This window comes from Lingula anatina, chromosome 2, assembly GCF_051362555.1.
Source record: "Lingula anatina isolate TDL-2025a chromosome 2, LinAna3.0, whole genome shotgun sequence".
Taxonomy (NCBI): Eukaryota; Metazoa; Brachiopoda; class Lingulata; order Lingulida; family Lingulidae; genus Lingula; species Lingula anatina.
This window is the reverse complement of record NC_141768.1, coordinates 5,672,376-5,684,847: the sequence shown is the minus strand read 5'-3', so window position 1 is coordinate 5,684,847 and position 12,472 is coordinate 5,672,376. Positions and strand designations below refer to the sequence as shown.

At 36.6% G+C, this 12,472-nt stretch overlaps 1 protein-coding gene across 1 annotated transcript; it reads right to left on the bottom strand.

Annotated features, from left to right (window-relative positions):
* Positions 1-9,482: 9,482 nt before the first annotated feature.
* Positions 9,483-12,142, bottom strand: LOC106176907 (glutathione peroxidase 2-like). Its single transcript, XM_013559495.3, has 2 exons — positions 11,767-12,142; positions 9,483-10,789 (listed from the first exon to the last, which is right to left on the bottom strand). The coding sequence occupies exons 1-2, from the start codon at positions 11,995-11,997 to the stop codon at positions 10,436-10,438; spliced, it is 585 nt and encodes a 194-aa protein (XP_013414949.1). The 5' UTR covers positions 11,998-12,142; the 3' UTR covers positions 9,483-10,435.
* Positions 12,143-12,472: the final 330 nt, after the last annotated feature.

The following is a 12,472-nucleotide window of genomic DNA, read 5'->3' as shown; positions in this document are numbered from 1 at the left end:
ATCACAACTTCATGGTAATTTTCAACAGTTGTTTCCAAGGATAATCTTGACATTGACAAGATGGAAGTGCCATCAGTACATGAACACCTACCACCCATAGTAGACAGTAGGCCTAATGATCCCTCACGTAAGCTTGATAATCACCAGCATGATAATGATAGTCACTAAATATTAATCCCTTTCATTTATCATTTTCAAAGATTGGTAATGGCTTTCGTGGTAATGCCCAAGCAACAAAAATGTGTAAAGACAACTACGTGCTTTGGCATGCTTAGTTGTTTTAGCATGGTTTTTCAGAGCTTTTTTACCACTGCTTCCGTACCGGATCACGTCGTTGCACCATACACACCAAGCTTCTCCGGGGGACTTTCGCTTCCGAACATAGGTAGAAAAAAAATCGTCATTATTGTCCTTTTCCTCCAGCCAACTCCAACTAAATCTATTTTTGACAGTAATGTCGATGTTTCTAATATCGTCTGTTCCCCTCTCCGCGAAATCCATTTAGTTTGGTTTAGTTCAAAATTCCGCGCACGCGGTGTCAAAACTTTCCACATGGGTGCCGACATTAAAGCCTACATTTCCAACCAATCAAGCGCCATAAATAAATCACGTGCTACGGTTGTGACTAGATATTGTGTTGAAACGCAGCTCTGTCGCAATGGTTGAAATGCGACGTTCCTCTGACGCATCGTTCGTCCAGTCCGCGACCACGTTAAAAACGAGAATTCCGGAACAAAATATAGTACCAGAAAATTTTATAACTGGACGCAAAAAAACCGGAATTCCGGTAAAAACCGGAAGACTAGCATCCCTGTATACTGGCAATCTAAATGTGACCTTAAAATTGACCTTTGACCTACTTTACACCATAAACTGAATTTTGCAAATTTTGCTTTCCTTTTATCTCCAAAACTGGCTGAGATAGGTCCGTAGTTACTATTGAACTTGAATAGCAAGTCATATACTGGCAATCTAAATGTGACCTTGAAATTGACCTTTGACCTACTTTTTATCATGAACTGAACTCTGCTAATTTCTTTCTCTTTTAACTTCAAACTTGACAGAGATAGGTCCATAGTTACTCTTGAACTTGAATAGGAAGTCATATACTGGCAATTTACTGTGACCTTGAAATTGACCCTTGACCTACCTTACGAAGAACTTAAATTTGATTGTACCATATATATTTTTTGCAATAGTTTAAAAATTCTTGTTGATTGCATTTTTACAGCTTGTCAAGCACAAAACTAGTGGCTGTGTCCCTTATTTTGTGTATGTGGGGGTCTATACGAATGCGCTTGCTCCAGCTGGTGGTACAATATTCGGAGGCGGTATCGCCTCTCTGATCCTCTAGTTAAAAACCTGTCTTCATTCTTGGTTACTTTTGCCACAAACAGTCCTACATACATCGTAGACCATTCTAGTGAGGAAGGTGTCAGGGACTAACGCATGGTTCTGTTCATCCACGTCTTTGCGAAAATCTTCCAGCGACGATGATGATTGAAAGAATGTATGGATTCTCTTGCTGCTTCAGTTTTTGTGTCAGTAACTTGTATGCCTTCAGTATTGCCTCATGACTAACAGCAGCTTTTGCCCTGGTGAAGTAAATATGTACCGAAACTGCCCAGTCGTCCATACACATATCCATATATGAGGCACTGTTTTGTGGAATCCTGCTCGTCACTTCAAGAGTGTATGCCAACTGTCGCACCCTGTAAAAGTAATAAAAAGAGAAAATTCCTGTTACAACAGATATTGTTATTATAACAGTTGGTAGGGAAATGAAAATTGAAGGGTATGACAACATAGCGAAATCTTCATCCACTGCTTGATCTAGCCTGGAAGAATAAACTATTTTATTATTTTTCAGCAATGTAGCAGTTTTATTCGAAGTCAACGCTAAAATCATTTTCTTTACTCACAATCTTAACAAAGTTTTGGGTACCCCATGCCTACATATTATTTCATCAAAAAGCAATCTTGCAATGGTAGGTGCTGTAATGCTGGGTACCGGGAACACTTCCGGCCATCCAGTTAAACTGTCCATGAATGTTACCAAATTCTTAATCCCTCGACTTGTAACTGGCAGAGATGTTATCCAGTCAAAAGACAATCTATCAAAGCTGCCTTCCAAGGGCAAAGGTAACAATGGAACCCTAAAATCTTTTGGAAGGTTTTTCTTTTTCAAGCATTCAACACAAGAACACACATAATCAACAACATCTGCAAACTGACCTCTCCAAATATACTTCATTCTTAATGCCAAATATGTTTTTAACACCACCCTGACCAATTGTGGTATCATTGTGTAAACTAGACAAAACTTTGTACTTCAGCTTGTCTGGAATTACAAGTTGTAAATGACCTGATTTGGTCGATTTCCTTCGTTTGGAGACATAAATATGACGTAAAAAACGTCTATCATCACGTAATCTCCGATTTCTAACAACAAGCCTCGAGCTTCTTTGCTACTAAGTGGTAGTTCATCTGATGTCAAGTACGCAATAATTGACGCAAGGTTATATCTTCACGCTGGAGTTTTAACAATTCTTCTTTTGAAACAAATGACTGGAAATCTTGACATTTCAACAAGCAACCTGTTTTCTTTGTCTTTTCTTTAATTGCTAAAAGTATTCCACACTTATCTGATCTTTTGTCACTCTTTTTAGAGTTGAGATGGCATCTGACGTCCGTGTTTTGTTCAAACATGTGTCATTTGGAATCGAACTCTGCGCTGGGTCAAAAAGATTGTATAAGTCTAATTCTTCATCGTTTTCCATGTCATAAGGGCGGCGGCTAAGCGTGTTTGCATTTGCATGTATTTTCCTTTTCTGTATTCAATAGGGAGGACAAAGTCATCCATCAACACAGTCTTCCACGCAGTTGTTTTTGTGACAATAATCATTTATGGCTATCATGGTCTGTGATGACTTTGAATTTTGAATGCCTAAGGTAAATATCGAAATATTTTATACTTTGTACATCTGCTAATCCTTTTATGTGATGGGATAATTTTTCTTGTGTCTTTTTAAACCTCTCCCGGCATAAGCAATGACTTTTTTTACCGTCTTGTATTCGTGATAAAACCTTTTATGCAAAGTGTTGTTTTCCTATTCCTCTGATATCCCGCCAAGTGTCAGCAATTAGTTTTTCTTGCTATTCCACCCTTCGCTGTAGATTTTTCTCAGTTTCAGAGATAGACGTTACAATCTCTGGCTTATCTTTCTCAACCAGTATAGTTGCAATCATTGAGCCTAGTCTCGCATGATTCTCTGCTTCTTCTAAAGAGAAAGGGTTCTGTGTAATGACAAAACGTTTAATTTTGTTCCCTAACCCTCTCACGAAATACAGGAGTCTGTCATCAGCGCTTTTATTAAGCAGAGAAAGAGGGTGTCACATATCCACAATATAAACCTCAATAGATTCATTCTCTTTGTTTTCTTTCCCAGAGTTTGTGTTCTCTAGTCCATTTTGAAATTTGCCTGTCGAAATTGTTTTGAAATTCAGTTCTAAGGATATCATAACTCGTTTTTCTTTTGTCAGGCAATTTGGATAACCATATTTCAGCAGGACCTTTCATGTATAGCATAAAAGCGTTCAATTCCTTATCTGGGGAATACTTATTTAAATTGCAGTAATTTTTTAGCTTCGTGAGCCATAATCGTGCATTTTCCGTGGAAAAGCCAAAGAATGTATCGATGTTTGGGCCAGCAGAAACTGAAGTTGGTTTATTGTTTAATTCTGTTAGTTGTCTCTGAACTGCATGTAATATCTAATTTCATGTGGATATCTTCTAACTGGTCTCGAATATCTTAAAAATCGAAAGGTTCTTCCTTACCTTTCATTTCTTTGTTTGTCCCATTGTCATCTTTTCGGATAGAATGTGTTTGCATCTGGGTGTCTGTCTGGTGACTGGTCTTTCTCTATCTGACATTCATGTCAAAAGTCTCTTTCTCTTTTTGCATCCTCCACCATATGTGATGAAGGTATTGACTTTGTCTTACTTGTTACATGAGGTAAGAACTAAATGACTTTCATGTTCCTTCACATCCTTTATTATCACTTTCTAACTATGCTATCTACAATTTATTTCTCTCCATTCAACCTCTTACATCGTTCTCTCTCGTTTACATTAAATTCTGTGCTTAAGTACAACGAGGTCATGTCAATCAAGTTACTCTACAAAACACTCCCTTCTCTTTATTCATTTGTGGCTGTCAATTACTAACATTACAATAAATATATCTCTGTGGGGATTCTCAATAAGCTGCAGACAAAGTAATCTGCTTAATACACCGATCCAGCAGAGTGATTGACACCATTGTTTTAGCCAATGAACAGTATAATTAATGTCACGTGATAAATTTGTGAAACAGTCGCCATCTTGCCGGACAAACACTCATCAGTCCGGTGCATCAGATTTCTGGATTTTTTTCACAGTAAACACAACAAAATCACAGAAAGGTGCAGATGTCACAAGCAACTGCCCTTGTACTTGATAGTAATAGTCATGAGTATGTGAAAGATGGATATTCCCATTATTTTCAACTAAACAAAAGTGAAGTAATGCTAAGCAATCAGAAATAGATTTATCTCTACCAGTATATGGACACTTTATCTCAATAATACCAGTAATACTTTTATCACAAAGTTTTCCATCAGGTGAAGCCCCTAAAAATGAAAAGGCAGGGTTTACTACCAGACCACAATCATGTATGTGTACAGATGCATATTCTGAGGTGTATGCAACTTTGGCTAGAGGCTCATGGGTTTTGCCATAAGTAGTAGCAGTTGATGTAAAAAAAACACTCATCAAAAATTGATGAAACAAATTTATCTGTAAAATCTTTTTTCCTCTTAAGGATTTTATTGAACTGAGAAGCAGTTATTCTATTTTTTCTAGCACTAAACCATGAATCACATGCTGCTTGTCTGGTGGTATTACTTTCAAGCTTGTAGCAATCATCAAGGGTCATTGGCACTACAGCATTACACTAACAAACAGAATTAAGAATTTCAAATTAGTTGCAAGAAAAATTCCTATAAGTTTATTTCGTTCAATAAATGAAATATGGTTTGTTTGTGCCATTTTTCACAAATTTCCAAAATGTTTTAGTAAAGAAATAATCCACATTTTGTGCATTGCGTGTTGGATTGCTGTATCTCTGTAAAATAAAAGTACTAAACATCACAGGTAGTTTATCTTGTTATATTTTTCTTACATGTCACACATACTTAATGTAAAGTCCAAAATAATAAGGTACCTCAGTAGTTATTTGCTTGGTTCAATAATTGGTTGGTGTTGGTGGCGAGAGCGGGAGTCACCCTGTGTTGCTCGAGCAGTAACACCTTGACAACCGAGCGGTACGACAAATTGTTAAAATACTGAGATGAATACTTGAGCAAGGTTGGCAATTATTGAAGGTGGGGCCAATAAAGACGCCAAAGGGGAATGGGATGTTTAGCAGAGTGGAAGATGTAGTAGGTAGGTAATAAGGATGTTGAAGTGCAGGGAGGGTTGGTGGGTTAAAATCTCAACTATCCTGTTGTTGTATTGCAGTAGGTTGAGAGATTGATAGAGGAATTTTTGGAGGTAAATAACTAAAAAAAATATTGAAAGCAACTTGCCACCGAGGAAAGGTAAGGGGGGAGCTCTTTTTGGTGACAGGGGCCAAAATAATGGTGAGGCTGCCGTCCGCGTCTGTTTTCTTTTGTTGGACAAATTGCTCGTCTTCAATAGTGTCAAAAGGTGTGAGTGTGTTAGATGTGTGGGGTAGTAGGTCTCTTAGTGACACGTACTCATTGTCCCATATCTTTTGACGCAGGTTCTTGGGTATGTGGTGGTCCAAAGGGGTGGAGTGTAATGGTTGCCTACCTTCATTGTACTGCCCTATGGACCCGAGTGACCATCCTGGAGTGGTTGTGCATACGACCACTTGTTCCCCTGCGGGGCGGAATCTATCTGATGGGTGAAATTGTCCTGTATGAATGGGAGGGCCCGTGTACCCCCAATTTTGTGGTGTTGGTATGGGGCCTTGGCTGTTTGGTTGGGAAGCTGTGGCATTGCTCTGCAGGAAGGTGGATGTGCTCCCTGTGGCTGGCATCTCTGCTCTCTAAGCCCGAAGAGATCAGAGATGTGATCAAATTGCAATATCCTCTGGTACTGGTGTTCCAGTGCCCTCTACTTCCAACTCCTGACTTAAGTCTTTAAAAATCCCATCTGCTGCTGTGCAAGTAGTAAGTTGATTTTCCCCCCTAGTAGATGGCTGTGTGAATTCTGCCAGTAACTGGGAGCAGTCCACCTGGCCCTCGTCATCGGGCACATGATCCATTTGAGAAACCTAACAACACTTCAGTTGGTTTTCTTCTTTTATTTTCTAAGAACACTTTAAAAAGTCACATGTATCTGTATCTGGAACCAGCTACTTTTCTATTACTATACATTGTCTGCTGCACTCTATGCTGCTTACTCTACAATGTCTCTGGCTATCTTGCTGTATTCTAAGCTGCTGTACTTCTAACTTAAAGCTTGAAACTTAAACTCTAGACAAAAACTGACAGACACTGCATAGGGCAGCTCTGTTTCTACATTTTCCAGAGTGGACGACCATGATTGGTTGTCTGTTGATTCTTGTCTATTATGAAACCCACAGCTAAGGTGAAGGCTAGCATTGTTCGCTTCTGTGATAGATTTAACCACCATCGGTAAATTATCCCCAAAGAGATACTCTGTAACTGGTGTCGCGGCCGACCACAGATGTCGATACCCCTGCACTATGGCAAATTTTAGATTCTCCCTTCTCTTCTGGTTAAGGGAATTGTTGGTTTGTGACTATAATCTAAGGCTGTCGCCAACGAGTTGCACCAAATCCTTGGGTTCAACAGCCTCACGTTGAGTGTCCAGCTTGTGTAACAACTGAATGAGGGGAGTCATTCCTCTCAGTACACAATCTTGTACATTGGCCAAAATGAGGTAAAGGCTATGTAAAATCGTTACACTACCAGTGGCACCCCATATTCATGAAAGCTTATTCTTAGTATAGTACATGACGGTATATTTGATATTGCCAATTTGTCACAGATTGTGTTTCATTGTAAAACAACATATTCTTATCAATTTTTGCTGTAGTTCATGTATTCCAAAATTCTGCAGTATAGTGTGAAGTGTATGGAAGAAATGATAAGACATTCCAGTTTTTTATAATAAATTATTAAGTCAACACACTATCAGAAGAGACAAATTTGAAATTCACTATGTATGGGGTTTAATATTTTATTCATTTGTGTATTTGTATATTGTACATATGTGTTTTGTTGTTAAATTTTATTTATTGCAATAAAACTTTTATGTTAAAAGAAGCATTCTCAGTTTTACATCATAAATGATCTTAGATTCTTCAATTTATCCACAGGTCCTAGAATCAGTGAATCATTTTTTCTTTTTTTTTTAATAATTGAACAAATGTGCTATAGAATAGAAGTTAATTCACATAAGAATGTTGATTACTGACATTTGAGTAGTCTGACCCACATTCATTGGTCTAAAAGAAAATTTTAGAGGTAATCTGTTGTAGCACTATTGCTGGTGAAAATTAATTGCTATTGTTCTGCAATTCAGACGATTAGAGACCCTTAAAAACACCTTAGCTCTGCCATGGCTGCTGTTACATCCTGTATTTTCAATTTCACTTGATATTTGAATGCAAATTTGAGAACTTTGATAATTTCATTTCTTACTAACTTAAAGGTTGTTTTCCTTGCTGAAAATCAATGTACAAAAAAATCATCAGATTGTACCCATTTTGGAACATATGGCCTGTGTTTTAGTACAGCAGATTTTCATGTTAAGTTTGAAACATTGACTTTGTGCAAACTGACCTGGTACTATTGTAATATGGTGATTTGAGTGCAGAAAGGTTAATGACCCTGTTAACTCAAAAAAAATTGTTTACCTGCTGCTCAGCGAATTGTGCTTATAGTCTTTATTTTACTTATTGTTGGGAAAGATGTACCGTGTAATCTTTGAAAGCAGTTAATATTTTTAGATAACATTTTATGCAGAAAGGTAACAATATTTTAGGTCTACTTTGAAACTTTGTAAAGCAATAAACATAACTCTGCTTTCAGACAACACACTTTGATGATGGATCAATGTACAAACCCTACACAACTACATGCCTGCCCTAATGAGATTAACAAATTTCATAACCACTAATCCATGATATGTAACAAGTTAAACAAGATGCCCTTATTTTAGCCGAATTGAAAGTTTTTTTTTTTTTTTTTTTTTTTTTTTTTTTTTTTTTTTTAGAAGATGGCATCTAATGGACAATTCTATTTACATGATCTTTGAGGAGTTAAGGGGAAAATTTCACATTTGAATGGTGTTGTTTAAGTTACTTTTATTTATTAATTGACAATTTGTTCTTTGAATGATAAACTTTCCATCTGGATGTCTTATAGGTTATTTCAGTAATTTCCTGTTTGAATTATTGATTTAAACACATTGCATGTCAGAGTGACTGGTATACACACTGACATTCTATAAAATTAATGGTCTACAACAAACTGCTCAGCTGTTCATGTAAGACTACTATATATGTTTAATTTGAAATAGAAAAAAGTGCATGAGAATAACAGATGGCAATCATTCTATATGGGCAAGCTAGCTAGCTGTGAATGCATTAAGACAAGCATATTATTCACAGTCACACTGCATACATTACACACCAGGCTGTTTTTTCATTACCCAGGGAATCATTACTGACTTTGACCTCTTAAAAGCAAACCTGCACTTATACTACCACTTGAAGATTGTTTGGGCATCAGAAAAAATTCTTTATTTTCATTTTGTACTATTTAATTTCAGCTAAAATAAAGTGCACTTGGACTGTCCAACTCAACATGCACGGTCATTGCAATTTATTGATTTCATTACATAATCACATAATCTACATCGAAGGTGATAATCATATATTAAGCTCTACAGGAATGATGATCAGCAAAATGCACTAATAATCAGTGACTCAGCAATAAGTTATAAAATCAGATTTCTGCAATCCTGTGGTTTCATAAGTAAAGACATTAATGGTTGCCAACCAGCCATCAAAATGTCACCGAAGCCCTAGAGAACAACAGTGATTCAGCAATATTACTTTTTTTTCCAAGTCACCTGACTTATGTTTGATGTTTCATTTCCTTCACTTTATGTCATGTTAAAGATTAGATCACAAGAAAAGGGAAATAAGGATTAGACTCATTGTGACCAAATGTTATCTCACGAACCAGATTTCAGAATGTTATAATTTCAAATATCTTGGTTATGAAAGATAATTAATGGGCAGAAAGGACAAAAACCTGGCAGCTAGGTATTTCATGAAATATTGCAGCAATTATGTAACTTGTCCATTTTCTAAAAATGCATAACTTGAGTTAATGTAAAAGCAGGCATCAAAAACATTCAAGCAATAAGTCAGTGATGGTAAAATCAATTACAATTTATTGGTCAAAAACCTACAAGCAATAAGTCAGTGATCATAATATCAATTACAATTTTATTGGTCCACCATCATTGCAGCATGAGGTTGTACCATGGCGTGTCATAACCCAGTGTGGTCAGTTTGTGACACCGTCCAGTGTCCCCTGACCTGTATGGCTTTGGGTGGACACCTTCATACACACAATACTTCCACACTGGGCACACACTAATATTGTACAACAGGATGCTGTCAACTGTGTACAGCCATTGAGGCACATGAATGAGAATTTAACCAGATGACACAAATATGTGGATAATACACACAATGATTCAATCACATAAACAATTTAGTGGCATTATCAAAAGCTCAGTGACATTGCAGTTGAAGAAATCCAGCTTCATATTTCAGCACATCACAAATCTCACAATGCCTCTTAAATAAATAGTTATATCTTTTGTATAAATTGATACATTGTAAAAACTTAACTTCAAGCACTTAATTATCTTGGGAGCAGAATTGAGTAGAAACTGAGAACCATTGTAAATACCGCCTGTAAAAATCTCTTATTTATAATAGTGTAATGTAAACTATGGACTTAAAAACTAAAACAGTTCACTATAAAAATCCTAGATAATATCATTGCGTAGAAGTGTATCAAATACTGTAGCCTTGAGAAAATTCTTGGAAATAAACACCCGGTATATAAAAATCACTTTAAAGCAGTATGTGAGATAACAGGATGTAGCAGCTGTTCATTAACAAGAAACTCGAGGGCAAAAGTCTAAAACACAAAATGTGGATTTTTGAAATCATGCACATCACTTCATCTCGTGACTATATTTACCAATAAAACAAAGCTATGACACTTTTTTTCATTCATCAAATACAAATTTTAAGATATCATCAACTAAGATATAAGCATTCAATTTTTTTATCTGTCTTTACGCAAGTTCGAATTACAAGTTGTGCAGTTTTATAAGCTCAGCAATGTCATAACCAATGTTACAGGTTTGGAACTTTCGACTGTAACGTTTGTATGGTTTTCCATCCGGACCAATCAAAAATTTTTCAAAATTCCATGCAATGTCTGATCGTGTGACAGGCTCCCAAATGATAAGTTTAGCGTTGCTTATAAATTCTGTTGGTTCGTCGGAAGGATATGTCAGTGATTCTCGAAGGAACTGAAAGATGGGATGGGCATCCTGTCCATTCACAAGAACTTTGTCAAAGATTGGAAAGTTTGGTTCAAATCCATTTCCAGGGCGCACATGCTTCAAGGAATTTAGGATTTCCTGGCCTGAGGCGTTCTCCTAAATAAAAAGGAATTATTCAGTGTCTATGATTTTTTTTTAATTTGAAATAAATGTTTCTGAAACTGAGCATTACGTATGCAATTAGATCTCTAAAAACATGTCATTCTAAAAGCCTTAAAATTCTATTTGCATGTGACTCATTTAGTGTATGCAGGTAAAAACAGTCATAAGCAAATAAAGTTTGCCCAATGAGGACAATTGGGATATTTTCTATCATTTTACATTATGAGTAAAGTACTAGAATATTATGATTTTGAAAACCACATCAGTCCTGTTAGGTGGAGATCCACAGTTTCCATTTATGATCAAGACAGTCAAGAATTACATTTATACATGTGATCATTGTCTTTTACATACATCTGAATACATACATATATGAGCAACTCTAGGGTCATTTAGTAGCAAAATACATTCATTAAATTTGAGGGTAAACTGGACCAAATAATGCTCACTCTTTCAGAATACACATTCACATAGTGATATACATACACTTTAAGCTTTTGCAGATTTATATAAATTTACATAATAAATCTAAAAAAGCAAAAGGTACTTGTACTTGGCAAACATGTATGCTTAAGTGTTTGCCTCGAGCTGAACTTGTTGAAACCACTTTACTTTATCTTGTGCAAACAAAGTTCTGTAAGGATTGGTCTATCGTGCATGCTTTCCTAATGGTTTTGCTCAGACTGATAAGGTATTTTTTGCAGGCTGAATATGCCTGCTTCTCTGACCTCCGGAACTATATGTGGTATTAGATTTTAAAGAAAACAATATATTCAAATATCTCATTAATTCTAAACGTTTGTTCGTTTTTGGTATAAGCGTTTTATAATAAAAGAGGGGGCAACGTCCTACTATTGATTATTTAGCAGTGATCACGCCAGCTGTTCATGTTACAAAACTTGATAAGATTTTCTAAAGAATCTAGAAGTCAAGGTGAAATCGATTTAACATTTTAACGGAAATAACTTTACCTGGTGACCAAACTGATTGCACGGGAATCCCAAGACAACGAGCTGACCTTTGAATTTGGAGTTCAACTCGTTCATCTGGGTAAAATCCCGTACAGTCGTGCCTCACAAGGAGGCGACGTTTTCCACCAGAATCACTTTGCCCTTGTAGCGGCTCATGTTGATATCTTCACCAGACAACAGCTTTGCTGAGAAGTCGAAAAAGTTTCGAATTTTCACTGGACTTCTTGCCATGATTGTGTCCCTTTCTCCCTCGCGAAGTTTTCGCTGACGGCTTTCGGCAGACTGAGAGAGATACCGATTGACTCTTCCTCTTATACAAATTTTCACTTTCGTTAACAACACAACAACGGCGAGATGGCAGCACTTGCTGATGTACCTGTAGTTACGACAAGACGCGCCAAATTCGAGCTTTCACCTGTGCTGCCGTCTTTCTCGCCCCGTTGCTTTGGGTCAAGAAATGTCTAGGGGTGGTGGGATCGATTAGAAAGAAGCAGTAGCAAGCTAAAGAAAAGAAGTTATTCATGTGATTTTTGGGAAAGCTTTCATTTAAAACTTTCATTAGAAACAACTTATAATCTTGTGGTAATTATATGCTCAATTTTTTTTCATTACAAATTTGTCGCGTAAGAAAGTTGCCCAACACAATAATTTATCATTATCAACCATTGCTTTCGACTTTAAAGTGTAATGTCAACTATTTTTTAAA